Raw genomic sequence first — 23,869 nt, 5'->3', positions numbered from 1 at the left:
AAGATTTAATAAAATTTCTCAATCTCGTACTAAAAAATTATATTTCTTAACTTGTTAAACGTGAATTTAATTTAAAAATCTTGGAGAGGGAAATGAGTTTTAGCGAGGATGTTGGGCCCCAAAGGGGATAGATTGTGAGATCCATCCTCCGTTGAAATGAGTGCTAGCGAGGATGTTGGGGCCCGAAGGGGGTGAATTGTGAGATCCCACATCGATTGGAACGAGTGTCAACGAGGACATTGGGACTCAAAGGGGGGTGGATTTCTAGATGAGTCGTTGCACTAACTTAAATATTTTTTAAATAATATATTTTATATATATATATAAAGAGTCTTATTAAACCATTGACCAATGAATTTTTCATAAATTCCAAGACGGTACACATTATAAAAGCTTGAAATTCAAATTTTATTTTATTTTGTTCTCAACCAATATTTAAATTACTTATTTTTCTTATTTGATTAATTGTCTAATAAAAAATGAAAACTTGGGCCTTAAGAGGTACTCTAAGGCCGCCAATATAAGTAATGGGTCAAGGTCGGACTTACATAAATTTATAACTCTAAGTATTAATCCCATTTTTCAAACATCCACTTATTTAGTTGTTCATTTGACTCAATAATCTAACCTATTCAGACTGTTCAATTCAAATTAAGATTAGATTAATTTTTTTCAATTTAGATCGGGTTCAGTTTATGAGTTAACATTTTTCTTGTCGAGTCATCCAGACGAACTCGTAGAATTACAACCCAACTCAACTTTACCGTAATGTTTAATCTATGTATACTCTACATCTACCAGTAAAGATTAAATTAAAGAAATTAATTAGATTAATCTAACCCACTTAACTTCGCCCTCATTTGATAACACTCTCATTTAAAATTTATGATATATGTTAAGGATATTTAGTAATAAATTATAGTTTACCATATATACTTTATTATAAGGTAAATATATAGATATTTCTCTTCTTACCGAAGTATCTTTCCATTTATTGTTATTTCTGTTTATTACTCTTTTCATATCTTGGTAGATTAAGCAAACATTCTTAGTATAACATATAGTGTATTGTTTAGTTTTATAAATGCTTCATTCATAACATAAACCAAATTTTATTGTGTCAGGTCTCCTATTAACTCACCTAAATTCAATTAGGTTCATTAACCACTTCCGTAAAAATTACTATTCTTTTTTAATTTTATCCTATCATCCTTCATGTTTTTGTTTTTTGATATAATTACAAGAATACCCGTAAATTTCGTCTTTACTATACAATATTACTCTTTTGACCTCTCATATTATCCACTATGTGCAATAGTCCAAATCCATCGCTCACAGATATTGTCTTCTCTTGAATTCCCGTTAAAGTTTTTAAAATGCATCTACAAGGAAGAGGTTTTCACACCCTTTATAAAGAATGCTTCGTTCCCCTCTCTAACCCATTCGAGGCCCAGCATCCTTGCTAGCACACCACTCGGTGTCTGGCTCTGAAACCATTTGTAACAGCCCCGAACTAGGAGAGCTTGTCCTCTTTAAACTTTTCATTTCGAGGTTACCCTCAAGGTTTTTAAAACGCATTTACTAGAGAGATGTTTCCACACTCTTTATAAAGAATGTTTCGTTCCCCACTCTAACCGATGTTAGATCTCACGATGCATATTATATTAATAACTAAAATCTTATAAAACTCAAATATTAAACATTCACAAGTCACAAGCATCACTGATATCAGTTACAAATATCAAATATTCTTCATTTTCATAATAATCTTAAAAATCGAGTAGATTATAGTTGAGTTGTAACTCTATTTTTTTGTTTGTCGAGCATAGTCTTCCCTACTCAACGACTAGGAAACTTGCCTCTAATATTTAATATAATCAATGGGTTAAACGTATAAAATATATGTTATCAATTAATAAAAAATGCTATTCCTGTCCATTTTGTCTTTATTCTTTTATTGCCTCTTTTTGTTTGGTCATTCAAAGTGAGATAGTAGCATTGTTTTAATATCAAAACGTGAAAAGATTGAAGAGAACGAGAATAGAATACTACCTGTGGATTCAACACAATTATTATTTAGATTATATACCATCAAAATTGTAGTCGTTACTCATTCATTTTTAACTAATGACATTGGTTTCTTTCCAATTATAAGAATATTTGTCCACCAAGTTTAAATCTCACATGATTTGACTTGTTGGCAGGGTTAGAATAATTGTTGCACGATTACTGTCCTACTACTGCAGGAGTGTGATCGGCATTTGAGTCGTGATCTAACTTTAATTGCATTACTTTATATTCTAATCCAAATAAACACCTTCAAACTTACAATTGAGATCTAATCATTTAAATAAGAAGTGTTAGCACAAATGTTTGTAGAATTTTTTTACAGTGGGGTTTAAGTTGTGTGCCACTTCATTTATAAATAAAATAAAGGAACTAACTTATTTATCTTAGAAATTGATGGTAAAATAAATGTCATGACAAATTATAATTTTTTTTTTTTTTTTGGGTGACATCGAGTGGTATGTAAAAATAAACTATGTAATTAAATTTCTTCATCAAATGGTCATCTTCTTGGAGGATTGCTTCTATTTAGAGTTTCACATTTGAACATTAAGATCAATGTAACGACTCGAAATTTTCTATAAGGTCGCTACAGTATACGTACCATAAACATTGAACGCGGAAGACTTCATTTAAATTTCATAAAACATAACTTTTATGTTAAAACACAGCCATGGACTTACGTGTTTTGAAAACATCTTTTAAACGACACAACAAAAGACTAAATAAAATGAATGAGAGTTTAAGTTAAAAACATCCTATTCTAGCTAAGTCTAAGAAAATAAATACCACTATCCTATGCATGTGCCATGGTCTCGAGTTGCGATGTCGTCGTCAGCCGTACAGGAATGTCTTGCCTTAACCTGAAAAATGTAGTAGCACATGGCTTGAGTATTTAAAGAATGATAGGACCTATCTTTCATTCCGTTTTCCCTACGGTGCTGTCCTAACGGGTAATTTTGGACGTGTACCATATACTCTATACACAGTCCATACGTGCGAGTATGGGCTCACCAGCTAGTTTGCATGCCACTGGGCCACTTTCCTTATCTGGTGGGCATACTCTGGGAGCCCCTTAGTCCGGACACCCGCTAGAACTAGTAACTGTCACGGCAGCATTATGTAAAGCATTACGATCGCTGTCCTGCCATTGGATGTACGCGTCCGTACCCTCGTGATGGGATAGGGGTATCCCCCCAAATGCATGAGCACACATAATGCATGAGGTCCCAAAACTTTTCCATTTTCATTATCCTTTAATACAACCCCGCTAGCATTATGTATATATCATATCATTTTTCATATCGTTTCAGATATCGTTCATTATTCATATCATATCGTTTCTCATTCTTCAGTTCTGAAATCATCTCAAATCATACATAATTCTAACGGGGTTATATTTCATGCCATTTATCGTGATTTCATGTCATTCATATCATGTTGTATACACACAATTTAAGAGACCTAACATAACGTTCTATGCTTTTAACATAACATTTGATCATATACACATCATACCATGACATATTGCATCACAATGTATCATATCATAAACAAGTCATAACGCAAACACTTCGTAGTCCTATCGTTCTCTAACTTATCATAGCCTTAACGTTCTTATACCTATCACAGACATATCATTACGTGAACGTACCTTAGTCATACCATCACAAGAACGTATCCTAACGCTATCGTTCTATCAATCCTAACGTTATCGTTCAATCAATCTATCACAAACCTATCCCTTTCTACCCGTAACTTAACCGTATTCTTCCGTCAATCTCTCTTATCCATAGCACTCCGGTATGTAACCTAACCTTAACGTTTCATGAACGTATTTTACTCCTATCGTTACATTTTGTTTTGTGCACCCTTCTCGTATCCTATCTCAAACATGTCCTTGAACACATCGTACCGTAATTTATTATCATATAATTCACATATTATAACATATACATAACATATAAGAAACATATCGATCCACAGACAATTCACACATATCAATATATATATGACACGTGCAGAACTACGGGGCACGTTTCAACATCAAATATAACCATGCCGATAGTAAGGTCACTTACCTAGCTAGCTTAAGTCGTTGTCACGAATATATCTTTAATGAAAGTTCGATTCCGTCCTTTGAAATCCGAGTCAACCTATGTGAGCCCATGACATCAGTTTCAAGTTTGAAATCTACAAAATTATTTATCTAATTTACATTGGTCCATTGTTAAAAGTCTTGAAATGTTATATATCTATAATTATATTTTTATTAAAAAAAACTTATTTTTCATGGTTACTGTTGTATAAAGAAGTAGATACAACTATTTCAAGTTATTCTCGGCTTTACTACTCTCTGTATTTACCCTATGTATTTACCTTTCTCTATATATTTAGTTTGTGGTTTTTAATTCCTTAATCTTCTTTTTTTTATTTGCTGCATTTTAATTTTGTTCTCATGTATTTCAAAATCTTGTTTTTTTATCTGCTGCCTTTTAATTCTGTTCTCATGTATTCCAAATTTATCTCTGTTTCCAAATCTTTCCTTATCTAAGTGTTTCCTATTCACAAATTTTCTTGGCCATTCTATTTTTAATCTATTCATTTGGCTACTAATATAAATTTAATCTAATATTACTAATCTGACCTGATTTACTAGAATTAGTATAAATGATTGACATTTAGTTTCTAACTCAAAGCTAAACATTTGTAATAATTCAATCCAGATCTAACAATTGGCTGTGATTTCTAAAAAAAATTAGGATAAAAGAAAATCAAGATTTAATATATACCTTATTGATCAGATCTATCTTCAAATCTAATAATTCAACGAAGATCTAACTATAATTGGCTGTGATTTCTAAAAAAATAGGATAAAAGAAAATGAAGATTTAATATATACCTTATTAATCAGATTTATCTTCATTGACAATTATTTTTCTTATTGTTCAGATCTATCTTCACGTAAATTGTAAATCTGACAATTAATTTTCTTATTGATAAGATCTATCTTCACGTAAATCTGACAATTATTGTTCTTTCGTAAATCTGACAATTATTGTTCTTCCGTTTCTTTTTTGTTGTAGTAACTGTTACTTTGGGGTTGAGGAGAGATAATTGTGGGAAGGGATTGAGCAATATAATAGAGAAGTAAAAATTGTAAATACAGGTATTGTACTTCAAGTAGGCGACGACATTGCTCGTATTTATGGTCTTGATGAAGTAATGGCAGGTGAATTAGTCGAATTTGAAGAGGGTACTATAGGCATAGCTCTAAATTTAGAATCAAATAATGTTGGTGTTGTATTAATGAGTGATGGTTTGCTGATACAGGAGGGAAGTTCTGTAAAAGCAACGGGAGAGAAGTGGGAGAAAGGTTGTTTTTTTGTTTATTTATTTATTTATTATTATTATTATTTTAACAATTTTTTTTATTATTTTATTTTATTTTTTTTGGGGTATTACAATAAAATTGGATATTCTAATATGAACTAAGACATTAATTATAGAATATAAACTTTAAGAAATGTGTGGAAAAAAATTATCACACCATATTAAAGAGTGGATGATAATTTAGAGCTTTTATATTTCATTAATGTATTAATGAGGGTCATAAAATATGAAAGTTACAACTCTTTGAATGACTCATCAAATAACCAACAAAATAATTCCTCCATTTTCTCATTCGATGTAAAGTAAAAACGAATTCCATTGTAGAGCCGTATATACTGCACAAAAGATGGTTGTTAAAGCTACCTTCTTTATTCTCTTTGACTCATTGTGATCAATCGAGATAGAGATTTTGAGGTTTCATATATGTCATGAAAGGTGATTTTCATTTTGAGGTTCCACATACATCATACTTGAAAATGCAGTAAAAAGAACATCTGTGTTTTCTTTAATGCTTTCTTTAATTAAAAGCTAAGTTAATTTACAAACATGATCGATCTTATTTCTAAAGTGATTCAAATCTCAAATAAATCTCAAACAAATGTTGATACTCGTTCAACAAGGTGATCTAAATCTTATTTTATTTTTTTCATTCAGAGGAGGAACTTTATAAAGATCGTATTGATTCAAGCACGAATAAATTATTGATTCAAGCACGGGTAAATTAAACGGTATTCCCATAGCAATTGAGATTATGGATTTTAAGTTTATGGAGGGTAGTATGAGATCTGTAGTAGGCAGAAAATCACCCATTTGATCTCGTATGCTATAAATCCAATTGTAAGTGATCTCAATATCGGCTAACTCAACAACTTCACATGAAAAATCAACACAAAACCAAAACCTTATTCCTCTTCATTTATAAATACGACAAAGGAGAACCCTTTGTTCACTCCAAATTTATTCTCTAGGACGTAAAAGAAAACTGCATAATTAAATCTCTTCCTCAAACGATCATCTTTTGTAGAAATAGCTTACGCTCACGAAGAAAGCTAAGGACAAATAATAGGGTTTTGTATCCCAGTAACAACCGGTTTCACATTCGAACATTCAGATACAACTGGCCCTTCACGTCCAGTGTAAGTGATATCAATGTTAGATAACTCCACACCTTCACATAGATAATTAGCACTACACAAAAGCTTGACAGCAACTACATTGCCCGCACTACCTTTGCCCGCACTACCTCTGATATTCTTGAAACTCACCTTACTTATCTTGATTTTTGATGGAATCTGAAAACATGAAATAAACACCGTTTAATGAAAATGTTTCTAATTAAAATAAAACAAAGAAAATAAAAGATTTCGTAATTCCAGTACCTTCGTGTTACATTTGTTGTATGGACAGTATTCTTGATCCAAAATAATTGGATTTTGGACGTTAACCAAAATTATATCTTCATAATGCATATCAGTAACCGTTCCCGTAGCAGGAGAAGTCGGCCATGTTTTGATTCTTAGGCCATTTGTTGTACCAATTAATGTACAATTTTTGACATAAAGCCCGGCAACGGGTTCTTCAACAAGATATCTTCCCAGACTTCCTACACTTATGTGATGTGTCCAGGTCCACATGTCACGTTCGTAACTGTTACCTCTCTACTTCCATCTTCGAGTGAGATACAATCATTACCAGTACCAATAACTGAATTGATGATATTAACTCCAACACAACGACCCATGTGAATTCCATCACTATTAATACTAGTTCCCGGTGCAGTTATAGTCACACGGTTGAAAGTAAGGTTTTTACAACCTAGGATATTGACATGAAAATTCTTGCTATCTTTTGACGTTATGTCACTCACAATTGAATCTTTTACAAAGATGAACTTCAAACAACAAAAACGATCATGCATAAGTATAAACTATAAACTATAAATTAAAACTTGTAAATTGTTAATTGAAGCGTTGGAATTCTTGCACAATTAGGGTTTTTATGACAATCGTTACTTTCCCAAGCTTTTTGTCCTTGTCCATCAAAAACTCCGCCACCTGACCTGTTAATGAAATTTTGTCGACATATCTGAATTCAATCCAACCATCACCTGTTATATCTACGGGGCGCCATTATTGTTCCTTGCATGACAATATCAATTGGACTCTTGCATTGGCCAAACAATGTGATTACACGTGAAGTGTAAGTCTGTTTTGGAATAATTAATTTACTTTGTATCAGTGAAGCACAAGCGTCCTTCCATGCATTTGCTAGAATCTGTTTAAAATCTCGAACATAATATTAGCGTTTTCTCATCTAAAAATTGATATATTTGATATTAGTTTTTACTTGAGTTATATGAGCATTAAGCGTAGCACTTGTCACGTCAAACACTCCGTCACTTGATTGAACTTTTCCTATAGAAACGATAGAGTCATCCATTTCATGTTCATACCCATCTTCTTGTTCTTCAACTTTCTAGTTTTTTTTTTTTTTTAATTAAAAGATTGTTTGCGTGAAATGCTTGATCTTCTTGCTCCACTTATACTTAATTAATTTCATCATGCTCCACTTATACTTGACCAATTTTGCTGTTCTTTCTCCATAAATTTCTCTCTTTTGTGAAAGGGTCTTTCTGGGAAATTTGTTAATGGTTTAAATAATATTAATGTAGTTTATGGTTCATTAAGTCAAGATTTGTTCTCGGTGTTGAAGCACTATCATTCATTAAGTCGAGATTTGTTCTTCAAAAGAGTATCACTAAAACTTTCATAAAAACATCTTTTTGGTTGTTGTCTCTCAACATCTTTTTGGTTGTTGTCTCTTACTATATTGAGTAGAGATGGTACTTAGACTAAAATAAGAACGAAAAAAAACCTGGGGTCATATGTAGGAGACCTTATAATCCAAACCAGTACTAGAGAACTGTGTTGGAGGCTTTTGGGTGAAAAAACTAAGTCTATTTTTCGATGGTTTTATGAGGAATGTTTAGATTTGATTAAATTGGTCTATATGTTGAGTAGAAATACACTTGGAAATGGTTTCGCTCTCGAGCCAGATTTTGGTCATTTTCTAAAAGGGTACCACCAATAGTACAAAATGTGGATTTTATGCAGCGCTTTTGTTATTTTCTTTACTTTTACCATTTGATTGGTTGATCATGGTTAAGAGACGCTCGATATTACTTTATTCAATCATTTTTCTAGGGTTGTGATTTGTCTTCCTTTATCAAAGTTATAGATGTTGTAGGTACCTATAGTTTATATTTTAAACTATTATTGTTTAGGGTTTAGGTTTTTGTATTTGATTGCGGTAAGATTTAATAAAATCTCTCAACCTCGTACTAAAAATTATTCAATGAGACTGCCACAATGGGAACGTTTCTTAATTTGTTAAACGTGAATTTAAAAATCTATGTATACAGTTTAATAACACTTCTGAGATCCCACATCGATTGGAGAGGCGAATGAGTGCCATCGAGGACGTTGCGCCCCAAAGAGAGGTGAATTGTGAGATCCCACATCGATTGAAACGAGTGTCAGTGGACGCTGGGCCCAAATGGAGGACGAAGATTTAGACTAGGTTAATTTTAATAAATGTCTACCTAAAAAGATTTTTTTTTTTTTTTTTTTTTTTTTTTTTTTTTTTTTTGATTAAAGTTCAATTATAGATTACTTATTATCATATGAAAGATTATTGAAGTTGATATTGTTATTTTCATTTATTATTGCACATTGACTTTTCCTTAGATATAATGTTTTAATACACCTACTTATATTTTTGTTACCAATGTCTTTGTCACCATATTATATTTGGAAAATGAAAAAAAAAAAAAAAAAAAAAACTAAATACCAAAATAGTTAATCTATTAAATATTTACATTTAAAGAAATTCAAATGCAATATAAAAAAAAAAAAAATTAAATAAATTAAGAGTGTATATGAGTTGGAAAAATCTTCTTGACCAACCAATCTTGATATGGTGACTCGAGCAACTTGAATAGAATTCTTAGTCCAACCCAACCCTTAATATCCTAAATAAAATAAATAAGTTATAATGCATCATTAACGACGGTTACAAACGTTAATATTCTTAATCTTTTTAAAAGTAGAGTAGATTAAATTGTAACTCTATTTTCAAGTTGGTCGGACTAGTCAGATTGACCCACCAAAAAAATATCAACCTGCAAATCGAATCAATTCTGTTTTTTGTTTTAAATTTTTTTAAATAACTAAAAAAACGCAATCCAACTTTGATGATTTGAATTAAGTAGTCAAAATTGTCAAAAATATAGAAATATTTGCACCGACTATAAATCATTGACCAATGAATTTTTCATAAATACCAACAAGCCGGTACATATTATAAAAGTTTGAAATTTAAATTTTATTTTATTTTGTTTTATCAACTAATATTTAAATTACTTATTTTTCTTATCCGATTAATTGTCTAATTAAAAATATCCTTCAAAAAAAATTTTGGGCCTTAAGAGATACTCTAAAGCCGCCAATATAAGTAACGACTTTAAGACTATGGGTCAAGGTCCGACTTACATAAATTTATAACCCCAAGTATTAATCCCATTTTTCAAACATCCATTTATTCGGTTGTTTATTTGACCTAATAATCTAACCTATTTAGACTGTTTAATTCAAATTAAGATTGGATTAATTTTTTTCGATTTACACCGGATTCAGTTTACGAATTGACATTTTTCTGGTCGAGTCAACTAGACCAACTTGTAGAATTACAATTCAATTCAACCTTACCGTACTTTTAAAAAGATATTTAACATTTTTAACCAATGTTAATGATGCATTGACTTGTAAAGTTAGATATTTAAATATAAAATGTACTGTGGATAAATATAATTCTTTTAATAATTAAAAAAAATTCAACAGCTCAAAGCAACCCAACTTTGGGTTGTAAATTTTATTGGGATTGCTCAGATACCAATCCAACAAATTCAAATTTTCACATTGTTACAAAAGATTTTTTCAACCGAACCTAACTCAACTCAACCCAAATTGTTACATCTACCAGTCAAATTTAAATTAAAGAAATTAATTAGATTAATCTAATCCACTTAACTGCGCCCTCATTTGATAACACTCCCATTTAAAATTTATGATATAACATACCGTTTATTGTTTAGTTTTATAAATGCTTCATATTTAATTTAATGTAATTAACATTCCTACTTACACGTCCATTTTATGTGTCATGTCTCCTAATAACTTACCTAATTAACCACTTCCTTAAAAATTACTATTCTTTCTTTATTTTATCCTATTATCCTTCATCTTTTCGTTTTTTAATATTATTACAAGAATACCCGTAAATTTCGTTTTTACTATACAATATTACTCTTTTGACCTCTCATATCATCCACTATGTGCAATAGTCCAAATCCATGCTAACATAGATATTGTCTTCTCTAGAATTCCCGTCAAAGTTTTTAAAATGCGTCTGCAAGGTAGAGGTTTTCACACCTTTTATAAAGAATGCTTTGTTTCCCTCTCTACCCCATTCATTCGGAGCCCAGCATTCTTGCTAGCACACCGCTCGGTGTCTGGCTCTGAAACCATTTGTAACAACCCCAAACTAGTAGATATTGTCATCTTTAAACTTTTCCTTTCGAGGTTACCCTCAAGGTTTTTAAAACACATTTGCTAGAGAGATGTTTCCACACTCTTTATAAAGAATGTTTCGTTCCTCGCTCTAACCGATGTGAGATCTCAGGATGCATTAATAACTAAAATCTTATAAAACTCAAATATCGAACCTTCACAAGTCAAAAACATGCTTGAGATAGTAGCATTTTCTTTTGAGATTCTTTATTCTTTTATTGCCTCGTTTTGTGTGGTCATTCAAAGTGAGATAGTAGCATTGTTTTAATATCAAAACCATTGAAAAGATTGAGAAGGGTATTCTTGGCTTCAACCATAATTGTAATAGCCCAAAAATAAATAAAGAAATAAACAAGTAAAAATAATTAAAAAAAAATAGTTAAAATAATAAAATAATAAATAAATAAATAAAAATTAAAAGAAGAAAAACATTTGGTAACCATCCCTCCTCCTTCCTTCAATCTCTCACCACTCCTCCCCTAAAAATAAATCTGGCAACAAATGACGAATCTCTTTTCTGTAAAAACAATGCAGATTTACGCAGAATTCTTCCTTCCTACAAAAACAAATAGAAAAAGAAAACAAAAGGTTTAAGCAGACTAGCTACGCCGGAGGAGATATGTCATTTGAAGAGGTCAGTATATTAAATCTTCCTTTTATTTTATTAAATAATATTAATTTGGTTACAATTATTTAGTTTTATATTAGAGATTAAATGAAAAGAATTCTATATGAGTTTAGGAAATCAAAACCAATTATATTTTAGATCTACTTTGTTGCAATGATTTAGATCTACTGAATTGTTGCAATGATTTAGGTTGTACTTTTATATGAATTATAGGAAAAGAATATAAGGAAATAAGAAAAAAAATGAGATAGAGATAAAAATACAGAACACTGTTAACTGAAAAGAAAAATAATAACAAAAATAAAAATGGAAGATTTGGAAGTAAGAATAGATTAACGAAATTGAATAATACCTTCCTAAAAATAATTACAGAAGAAGAGGAAAGATTGAGGAAAGATTTGTTGAACAGGATTTAACAGTAAAACATGAAATATCAGAGTGCAGTGAGCTCCTTTAAATTTTGTCTAATCGGAAATATCAGAATTTTACTATGGCCAATCTAAATTAGAGAAATAATTTTATAGAGTTCAAACTTGAAACTGATGTCATGAACTCATATAGGTTGACTCAGATTTCAAAGGACGGAATCGAACTTTCATTAAAGATATATTTGTGACAACGACTTAAGCTAGCCAGGTAAGTGACCTTACTATCGGCATGGTTATATTTGATGTTGACACGTGCCATGTGGTTCTGTACGTGTCATATATATTGATATGTGTGAATTGTCTGTGGATCGATATGCTTCCTATATGTTATGTTATGTTATGTTATAATATGTGGTTTGTATGATAATAATTATGGTACGATGTGCTCAAGGATATGTTTAAGATAGGGTACGAAAAGGATGCACAAAACGAAATGTAACGATAAGAGAGATTGATGAAAGAATACGGTTAGGTTATGGGTAGAAAGGGATAGGTTTGTGATAGATTGATAGAACGATAGCGTTAGGGTACGTTCTTGTGACGATATGACTAAGGTACGTCACGTAATGATATGTCCGTGATAGGTATAAGAACGTTAAGGCTATGGTAAGTTAGAGAACGATATGACTATGAAGTGTTTACGTTATGACTTGGTTATGATATGATACATTGTATGCTAGATTATTGTGCTTAAGTACGAAATCATGTGAACGTGAATGTATGTTATTTATGTTGCTTAGTTGATGTGATATGAATGCATGTGACGATGTGTGACCCTTGTACGATTATGGCTTGTTGTATGAGTATTGGAATGTAACTGAATGAATTGAATGACATGAAATACGGTAAATTGCATGATACATAACCCCGCTAGGAATATGTATGATATGTAACAGAATGAGAATGAGAATGACATGTAAGCATGAAAACGTGACACGGGTTATGTTCATTAAATGATGACTGTAGGACTAGTGGGACCTCATGCATATTGTGTGATCATGCATTTGGGGGGATACCCCTATCCCATCACGAGGGTACGGACGCGTACATCCAAATGGTAGGACATCGATCGTTATGCCCTGCATAGCGCTGCCGTGACGGTTTTAGTTTTAACGGGTCCCGGTAGGCCCCCAGAGCATGCCCACCGGCTAGGGACAGTGGCCCAGCGGTGTGCGAACTAGCTGGTGAGCTCATACTCGCACGTATGGGCTGCGTGTAGAGTATATGGTACACGTCCACGATTACCTATTAGGATTACACCGTAGGGAAAAAGAAACGAAACGAAACGAAACGAAATGAAACGAAACGAAAGATAGGTCCCATCATTTTATTGCATGTGATTGTTGCATTTAACCCCAATAGTGGGGTCACTTACTGAGTATTTCTTTAAATACTCAGGCCATGTGCTACTACATTTTTCAGGTTAAGGCAAGGCATTCCTGTACGGCTGACGACGGCATCGCAACTCGAGATCATGGCACATGCATAGGATAGTGGTATTCATTTTCTTAGACTTAGGATAGAATAGGATGTTTTAAACTTAAACGCTTATTTATTTTATTTCGAGTTTTTTGTTGTGTATTTTAAAGATATTTTCGAAACACGTAAGTCCTGGCTGTGTTTTTAAGTTAAAGGTTGTGTTTTATGGAATTTAAATGAAGTCTTCCGCATTCAATGTTTATGGTATGTATACAGTAGCGACCTTAAATTAAGTAGAAAATTTTGGGTCGTTACATAATTATTATTTGAATTATATGCCATATGTCATCAAAGTTGCAATTCTTCCTTATTCATTTTTAGCTCCTAACATTGACTTCTTTCCAATTATAAGAACAGTTTTCTAAAACGTGGCTGGAGCTCAAGCATACATTTGTCCACGAAGTTTGAATCTCACATGATTGACTTGTTTGCGAGGTTAGAATAATTGTTGCACAATTGCTGTCTTACTACGGCAAGAGTGTGGTCTCGACATTGCGGTCATAAAATTGGTCATAAAATACAAAAGTTACAACGAGTCTCATAGATCCTCCATTTTCTGTTCATTCGATGGAAGGTAAAAACGAATTCCATTGTGGAGTCTGCACAAAAGATGGTTGTTAATCCTATCTTTTTTTATTCTAATTTCATTTGCTTGAAGGCTTACCATGAGTATTTCATAATTCTTTATTTTTTTTTTAAAAAAAAACAAATTCTTTTTTTTTTTCAAAAAAAAAAAAAAAAACAAAAGTATTTTTACTTCTCTTTTAGTCCCAAACTTTTAGTCTTTCATTGTCCCAAACAAACGAATAGTTTCATTTTTATAATTTTCTAATTGTTACAAACTTTTAGAAGTTGAATTAATCAAATTCAATTTTTCTCTTTTAGGATTCGTTTATGTCATGAAAGGTGATTGCTTTCTTCTAACTAAAAGCTAAGTTAATTTACAAACATGATCGATCTTACTTCTAAATTGGTTCAAATCTCAAACAATTTTATTTTTTTTCATTCCACTTTGAGCCTAAGCTCTCATGGTTTTGCTTTGAGCTTACCCAAAAGGCTTCATACCAATAGAGTCGAGCCTCGACTAAGGGGAGGCGTACTTTGTTTGAGGGGAGGTGTTGGATGAAAGTGTCCCACATTGGTTTTGTTGGACATTCGAGGATTCACACGACTAAGTTTAGGAAAAATATAAATTCTCATGATTTGTATCCAAAAATAAGTTCGAAATTGAATTTAATTGGATCAATACTTCTTTGGATAAGGGAGATTGAAGCAAAACAAAGCACGGGTAAATTAAAAGGTATTCCCATAGCAATTGGGATTATGGATTTTAAGTATGCAGAGTTGTATGGGTCTATAGTAGGCAAGAAAATCACCCGTTTGATCTCGTATGCTACAAATCCAATTGTAAGTGATCTCAATATCAAATAACTCAACATGAAAAATCAACACAAAATCAAAACTTTATTCCTCTTCATTTATAAATACAAAAAAGGAGAACCCTTTGTTCACTCCAAATTTATTCTCTAGAACGTAAAAGAAAACTACATAATTAAATCTCTTCCTCAAACGATCATCTTTTGTAGAAATAGCTTACGCTCACGAAGGACAAATAAGAGGTTTTTGTATCCCAGTAACAACCGGTTTCACATTCGAACATTCAGATACAACTGGACCGTCACGTCCAGTATAAGTGATATCAATGTCAGATAACTGCACATCTTCACATGGATAAGCAGCACTACACAAAAGCTTCACAGCAACTGCAGTACCAGAACTACCTCTAATATTCTTGAAACTCACCTTACTTATCTTGATTTTCGACGGAATCTGAAAAAACATCAAATAAACACAATTTTAATGAAATTATTTCTAATTAAAATAAAATAAAGAAAATAAAAGATTTCGTAATTCCAGTACCTTCCTGTTACATTTGTTGTATGGACAGTATTCTTGATCCACAATAATTGGATTTTGGACGTCAACCAAAGTTATATCTTCATAGTGCATATCAGTAACCGATCCAGTAGCAGGAGAAGCTGGCCATGTTTTGATCCTTAGGCCATTTGTTGTACCAATTAATTTACAATTTTTGACATAAAGCCCAGCAACCGGTTCTTCAACAAGATATTGTCCTAGACTTCCTACGCTTATGCCGTGTCCAGGTCCACACGTCACGTTCGTAACTGTTACCTGTCTGCTTCCATCTCCGAGTGAGATACAATCATCACCAGTACCAATAACTGAATTGATGATATTAACTTCATCACAACGACCCATGTGAATTCCATCACTATTAATACTATTCCCCGGTGCATTTATAGTCACGTGGTCGAAAGTAAGATTCTTACAACCTAGGATATTGACATGAAAATTCTTGCTGTCTTTTGACGTTATGTCCCTCACAATTGAATCTTTTACAAAGCTGAACTTCAAACTCTGTAAAAAAAACGATCATGCATGAGTATAAACAATAAATTAAAATTTGCAAATGGTTAATTTAAGTGTATTTACCATTGGAATTCTTGCACACTTGGGGTTTTTATGGCAATCGTTACTTGCCCAAGCTTTTTGTCCTTGTCCATCAAAAACTCCGCCACCTGTTAATGAAATTTTGTCGACATATCTGAACTGAATCCAACCATCACCTGTTATATCTACGGGTGCCATTATTGTTCCTTGCACGACAATATCAATTGGACTCTTGCAAGGACCAAGCATTGTGATTACACCTAACGTGTAAGTCTCTTTTGGAATAATTAATTTACTTTGAATCGGTGAAGCACAAGCGTCCTTCCATGCCTTTTCTAGAATCTGTTAAAAAATCACGAACATAATTAGAAAAGATTTATCATCGTAAAAATATCTAAACATCGATATATTTGATATTAGTTTTTACCTGAGTTATATCAGCATTAGGCTTAGCACCGTATGTTGTTACGTCAAAAACTCCATCACTTGATTGAGCTGTTCTTATAGAAACGTATAATAGTAACACGAACGATAGAGTTATCGACTTCATGTTCATACCCATCTTCTTGTTCTTCGTTTTTCTAGTTTTGTTTTTTTTGTTTTTTGTTTTTTTTTTTTCTCTTGTTTTTGGAAATTGTTTGTGTGAAATGCTTGAATGTTCCCTTTAGCATTTGAAGTATTTATATGAAAAGAAGAGAACTTTGCTATTATTAGCTTTCTTCTTTCTCCACTTATACTTAACTAATTGTGCTATTCTTTCGTATGATTAAGCATTTACCTCACTAAATTTTATTCCATAAATTTCTCTCTATTTTGAAAAATTGTTAGGTTTCATATTGTTTTCGTTTATTATAGATGAGGAATTTAATTATATTTCAATTCACATTTATATTTTAAATTATTATGGTTTAGGGTTTAGGTTTTTAGATTCAATTGTGGTAAGATTTAATAAAATTTCTTAGTCTCGTACTAAAAAATTATATTTCTTAACTTGTTAAACGTGAATTTAATTTAAAAATCTTGGAGAGGGAAATGAGTGTGAGCGAGAATGCGCGAAAGGGTGTGGATTGTGAGATCCCACATGTGTTGAAATGACAGCTAGCGAGGATGTTGGGCCCCAAAGGGGATAGATTGTGAGATCCCTCCTCCGTTGAAATGAGTGCTAGCGAGGATGTTGGGCCCCGAAGGGGGTGAATTGTGAGATCCCACGTCAGTTGAAATGAGTGCTAGCGAGGATGTTGGGGCCTGGATGGGGTGGATTGTGAGATCTCACATCGGTTGAAAGGAGTGCTAGCGAGGATGTTGGGGCCCGGAGGGGGTGGATTGTGAGATCCAACATCGGTGATGTTGGGCCCCGATGAGGGTGAATTGTGAGATCCCACATCGATTGGAACGAGTGTCAACGAGGACACTGGGACTCAAAGGGAGTGGACGCTAGGCCCCAAAGGGGGTGGATTTCTAGATGAGTCGTTGCACTAACTTAAATATTTTTTAAATAATATATTATATATATATAAATAAAGAGTCTTATTAAACCATTGACCAATGAATTTTTCATAAATTCCAACCAGCAGACCGTACACATTATAAAAGCTTGAAATTCAAATTTTATTTTATTTTGTTCTCAACCAATATTTAAATTACTTATTTTTCTTATCTGATTAATTGTCTAATAAAAAATGAAAACTTGGGCCTTAAGAGGTACTCTAAAGCCGCCAATATAAGTAACGGGTCAAGGTCGGACTTACATAAATTTATAACCCTAAGTATTAATCCCATTTTTCAAACATCCACTTATTCCATTGTTCATTTGACTCAATAATCTAACCTATTCAGACTGTTCAATTCAAATTAAGATTAGATTAATTTTTTTCAATTTAGATCGGGTTCAGTTTATGAGTTGACATTTTTCTAGTCGAGTCATCCAGACGAACTCGTAGAATTACAACCCAACTCAACTTTACCGTAATGTTTAATCTATATATACTCTACATCTACCAGTAAAGTTTAAATTAAAGAAATTAATTAGATTAATCTAACCCACTTAACTTTGCCCTCGTTTGATAACACTCCCATTTAAAATTTATGATATATGTTAAAGATATTTAGTAATAAATTATAGTTTACCATATATACAATATATAGATATTTCTCTTCTTATATATACTTTATTATAAGGTAAATATATAGATATTTCTCTTCTTACTCAAGTATCTTTTCATTTATTGTTATTTCTGTTTATTACTCTTTTCATATCTTGGTAGATTAAGCAAACATTATTAGTATAACATATAGTTTATTGTTTAGTTTTATAAATGCTTCATTCATATTTAATTTAATGTAATTAACATTCCAAATTACTCAATGCATAAACCAAAATTTATTGTGTCATGTCTCCTATTAACTCACCTAAACTCAATTAGGTTCATTAACCACTTCCGTAAAAATTACTATTCTTTTTTAATTTTATCCTATCATCCTTCATGTTTTTGTTTTTTGATATAATTACAAGAATACTCGTAAATTTCGTCTTTACTATACAATATTACTCTTTTGACCTCTCATATTATCCACTATGTGCAATAGTCCAAATCCATCGCTCACAGATATTGTATTCTCTAGAATTCCCGTTAAAGTTTTTAAAATGCGTCTACAAGGAAGAGGTTTTCACACCCTTTATAAAGAATGCTTCGTTCCCCTCTCTAACCCATTCGAGGCCCAGCATCCTTGCTAGCACACCACTCGGTGTCTGGCTCTGAAACCATTTGTAACAGCCCCGAACTAGGAGAGCTTGTCCTCTTTAAACTTTTCATTTCGAGGTTACCCTCAAGGTTTTTAAAACGCATTTACTAGAGAGATGTTTCCACACTCTTTATAAAGAATGTTTCGTTCCCCACTCTAACCGATGTTAGATCTCACGATGCATATTATATTAATAACTAAAATCTTATAAAACTCATATATTAAACATTCACAAGTCACAAGCATCACTGATATCAGTTACAAATATCAAATATTCTTCATTTTCATAATAATCTTAAAAATCGAGTAGATTATAGTTGAGTTGTAATTCTATTTTTTGGCTTGTCGAGCATAGTCTTCCCTACTCAACGACTAGGAAACTTGCCTCTAATATTTCATATAATCAATGGGTTAAACGTATAAAATATATGTTATCAATTAATAAAAAATGCTATTCCTGTCCATTTTCTTCCGTCTTTATTCTTTTATTGCCTCTTTTTGTTTGGTCATTCAAAGTGAGATAGTAGCATTGTTTTAATATCAAAACGTGAAAAGATTGAAGAGAACGAGAATAGAATACTACTTGTGGATTCAACACAATTATTATTTAGATTATATACCATCAAAATTGTAATGGTTACTCATTCATTTTTAACTTATGACATTGGTTTCTTTCCAATTATAAGAATATTTGTCCACCAAGTTTAAATCTCACATGATTTGACTTGTTGGCAGGGTTAGAATAATTGTTGCACAATTACTGTCCTACTACTGTAGGAGTGTGATCGACATTTGAGTCATGATCTAACTTTAATTGCATTACTTTATATTCTAATCCAAATAAACACCTTCAAAGTTACAATTTAGATCCAATCATTTAAATAAGAAGTGTTAGCACAAATGTTTGTAGAATTTTTTTACAGTGGGGTTTAAGTTGTATGCCACTTCATTTATAAATAAAATAAACGAACTAACTTATTTATCTTAGAAATTGATGGTAAAATAAATGTCATGACAAATTCTATTTTTTTTTTTTTTTTTTTTTTTTGGTAACATCGAGTAGTATGTAAAAAGAAACTATATAATTAAATTTCTTCCTCAAATGGTCATCTTCTTGGAGGATTGCTTCTAATTAGAATTTTACATTTGAACATTAAGATCAATGTAACGACTCGAAAGTTTCTACTTAATTTAAGGTCGCTACAGTATACGTACCATAAACATTGAACGCGGAAGACTTCATTTAAATTTCATAAAACATAACTTTTATTTTAAAACACAGTCATGGACTTACGTGTTTTGAAAACATCTTTTAAACGACACAACAAAAGACTAAATAAAATGAACGAGAGTTTAAGTTAAAAACATCATATTCTAGACTAAGTCTAAGAAAATAAATACCACTATCCTATGCATGTGCTATGGTCTCGAGTTGCGATGCCGTCGTCAGCCGTACAGGAATGTCTTGCCTTAACCTGAAAAATGTAGTAGCACATGGCTTGAGTATTCAAAGAAACACTCATTAAATGACTACACTGTTGGGGTTAAATGCAACAATCACATGCAATGAGATGATAGGATCTATCTTTCATTCCGTTTTCCCTACGGTGCTGTCCTAACGGGTAATTTTGGACGTATACCATATACTCTACACACAGTCCATACGTGCGAGTATGGGCTCACCAGCTAGTTTGCACGCCACTGGGCCACTTTCCTTATCCGGTGGGCATACTCTGGGAGCCCCTTAGGCCGGACACCCGCTAGAACTAGTAACCGTCACGGCAGCATTATGCAAAGCATTACGATCGCTATCCTGCCATTGGATGTACGCGTCCGTACCCTCGTGATGGGATAGGGGTATCCCCCCAAATGCATGAGCACACATAATGCATGAGGTCCCAAAACTTTTCCATTTTCATTATCCTTTAATACAACCCCGCTAGCATTATGTATATATCATATCAATTTTCATATCCTTTCAGATATCGTTCATTATTCATATCATATCGTTTCTCATTCTTCAGTTCTGAAATCATCTCAAATCATACATAATTCTAACGGGGTTATATTTCATGCCATTTATCGTGACTTCATGTCATTCATATCATGTTGTATACACACAATTTAAGAGACCTAACATAACGTTCTATGCTTTTAACATAACATTTCATCATATACACATCATACCATGACATATTGCATCACAATGTATCATATCATAAACAAGTCATAACGCAAACACTTCGTAGTCCTATCGTTCTCTAACTTATCATAGCCTTAACGTTCTTATACCTATCACAGACATATCACTACGTGAACGTACCTTAGTCATACAATCACAAGAACGTATCCTAACGTTATCGTTCTATCAATCCTAACGTTATCGTTCTATCAATCTATCACAAACCTATCCCTTTCTACCCGTAACCTAACCACATTCTTCCGTCAATCTCTCTTATCCATATCTCTCCGGTATGTAACCTAACCTTAACGTTTCATGAACGTATTTTACTCCTCTCGTTACATTTTGTTTTGTGCACCCTTCTCGTATCCTATCTCAAACATGTCCTTGAACACATCGTACCGTAATTATTATCATATAATTCACATATTATAACATATACATAACATATAAGAAGCATATCGATCCACAAACAATTCACACATATCAATATATATATGACACGTGCAGAACCACGGGGCACGTGTCAACATCAAATATAACCATGCCGATAGTAAGGCCACTTACCTAGCTAGCTTAAGTCGTTGTCACGAATATATCTTTAATGAAATTTCGATTCCGTCCTTTGAAATCCGAGTCAACCTATGTGAGCACATGACATCAGTTTCAAGTTTGAAATCTACAAAATTATTTATCTAATTTACATTGGTCCATTGTTAAAAGTCTTGAAATGTTATATATCTATAATTATATTTTTATTAAAAAAATCTTATTTTTCATGGTTACTGTTGTATAAAGAAGTAGATACAACTATTTCAAGTTATTCTCGGCTTTACTACTCTCTATATTTACCCTATGTATTTACCTTTCTCTATATATTTAGTTTGTGGTTTTTAATTCCTTAATCTTCTTTTTTTATTTGCTGCATTTTAATTTTGTTCTCATGTATTTCAAAATCTTGTTTTTTTTATCCGCTGCCTTTTAATTCTGTTCTCATGTATTCCAAATTTATCTCTGTTTCCAAATTTTTCCTTACCTAAGTGTTTCCTATTCACAAATTTTGTTGGCCATTCTATTTTTAATCTATTCATTTGGCTACTAATATAAATTTAATCTAATATTACTAATCTGACCTGATTTACTAGAATTAGTATAAACGATTGACATTTAGTTTCTAACTCAAGGCTAAACATTTGTAATAATTCAATCGAGATCTAACAATTGGCTGTGATTTCTAAAAAAAAATAGGATAAAAGAAAATTAAGATTTAATATATACCTTAGATCAGATCTATCTTCAAATCTAATAATTGAACGAAGGTCTAACTATAATTGGCTGTGATTTCTAAAAAAAGTAGGATAAAAGAAAATGAAGATTTAATATATACCTTATTAATTAGATTTATCTTCATTGACAATTATTTTTCTTATTGTTCAGATCTATCTTAACCTAAATTGTAAATCTGACAATCAGTTTTCTTATTGATAAGATCTATCTTCACGTAAATCTGACAATTATTGTTCTTTCGTAAATCTGACAATTATTGTTCTTCCGTTTCTTTTTTGTTGTAGTAACTATTACTTTCGGGTTGAGGAGAGATAATTGTGGGAAGGGATTGAGCAATATAATAGAGAAGTAAAAATTGTAAATATCGGTATTGTACTTCAAGTAGGCGACAACATTGCTCGTATTTACGGTCTTGATGAAGTAATGGCAGGTGAATTAGTCGAATTTGAAGAGGGTACTATAGGCATAGCTCTAAATTTAGAATCAAATAATGTTGGTGTTGTATTAATGAGTGATGGTTTGCTGATACAAGAGGGAAGTTCTGTAAAAGCAACGGAAGAGAAGTGGGAGAAAGGTTGTTTTTTTGTTTATTTATTTATTTATTTATTTATTATTATTTTAACCATTTTTTTATAATTATTTTTATTTTTTTATTTAATTATTTATTATTTTATTTTATTTTTTTGGGCTATTACAATAAAATTGGATATTCTAATATGAACTAAGACATTAATTAAAGAGTGGATGATAATTTGGAGCTTTTATATTTCATTAATGTATTAATCAGGGTCATAAAACATGAAAGTTATAACTCTTTGAATGACTCATCAAATAACCAACAAAATAATTCCTCCATTTTCTCATTGGATGTAAAGTAAAAACGAATTCCATTGTAGAGCCGTATATACTGCACAAAAGATGGTTGTTAAAGCCATCTTCTTTATTCTCTTTGACTCATCGTGATCAATCGAGATAGAGATTTTGAGGTTTCATATATGTCATGAAAGGTGATTTTCATTTTGAGGTTCCACATACATCATACTTGAAGTTAATTTACAAACATGATCGATCTAATTTCTAAAGTGATTCAAATCTCAAAGAAATCTCAAACAAATGTTGATACTCGTTCAACAAGGTGATCTAAATCTTATTTTATTTTTTTCATTCAGAGGAGGAACTTTATAAAGATCGTATTGATTCAAGCACGAATAAATTATTGATTCAAGCACAGGTAAATTAAACGGTATTCCCATAGCAATTGGGATTATGGATTTTAAGTTTATGGAGGGTAGTATGAGATCTGTAGTAGGCAGAAAATCACCCATTTGATCTCGTATGCTATAAATCCAATTGTAAGTGATCTCAATATGGGCTAACTCAACTACTTCACATGAAAAATCAACACAAAACCAAAACCTTATTCCTCTTCATTTATAAATACAACAAAGGAGAACCCTTTGTTCACTCCAAATTTATTCTCTAGGATGTAAAAGAAAACTGCATAATTAAATCTCTTCCTCAAACGATCATCTTTTGTAGAAATAGCTTACGCTCACGAAGAATG

At 32.0% G+C, this 23,869-nt stretch overlaps 1 protein-coding gene and 1 pseudogene across 1 annotated transcript; both read right to left on the bottom strand.

Annotated features, from left to right (window-relative positions):
* Nucleotides 1-6,509: 6,509 nt before the first annotated feature.
* On the bottom strand, nucleotides 6,510-7,899 carry LOC147789590 (exopolygalacturonase pseudogene; annotated as a pseudogene).
* A 7,161-nt stretch (nucleotides 7,900-15,060) lies between these two features.
* LOC111810629 (exopolygalacturonase-like) lies at nucleotides 15,061-16,697 on the bottom strand. Its single transcript, XM_087117350.1, has 4 exons — nucleotides 16,522-16,697; nucleotides 16,137-16,436; nucleotides 15,543-16,061; nucleotides 15,061-15,452 (listed from the first exon to the last, which is right to left on the bottom strand). The coding sequence occupies exons 1-4, from the start codon at nucleotides 16,654-16,656 to the stop codon at nucleotides 15,222-15,224; spliced, it is 1,185 nt and encodes a 394-aa protein (XP_086973476.1). The 5' UTR covers nucleotides 16,657-16,697; the 3' UTR covers nucleotides 15,061-15,221.
* Between the last annotated feature and the right edge of the window lie 7,172 nt (nucleotides 16,698-23,869).

Source organism: Cucurbita pepo, chromosome 14 (genome assembly GCF_057944985.1).
Source record: "Cucurbita pepo subsp. pepo isolate OVF chromosome 14, ASM5794498v1, whole genome shotgun sequence".
Lineage (NCBI taxonomy): Eukaryota > Viridiplantae > Streptophyta > Magnoliopsida > Cucurbitales > Cucurbitaceae > Cucurbita > Cucurbita pepo.
Note: the sequence above shows the minus strand (reverse complement) of the source record. Positions and strands in the feature narration are given on the sequence as shown.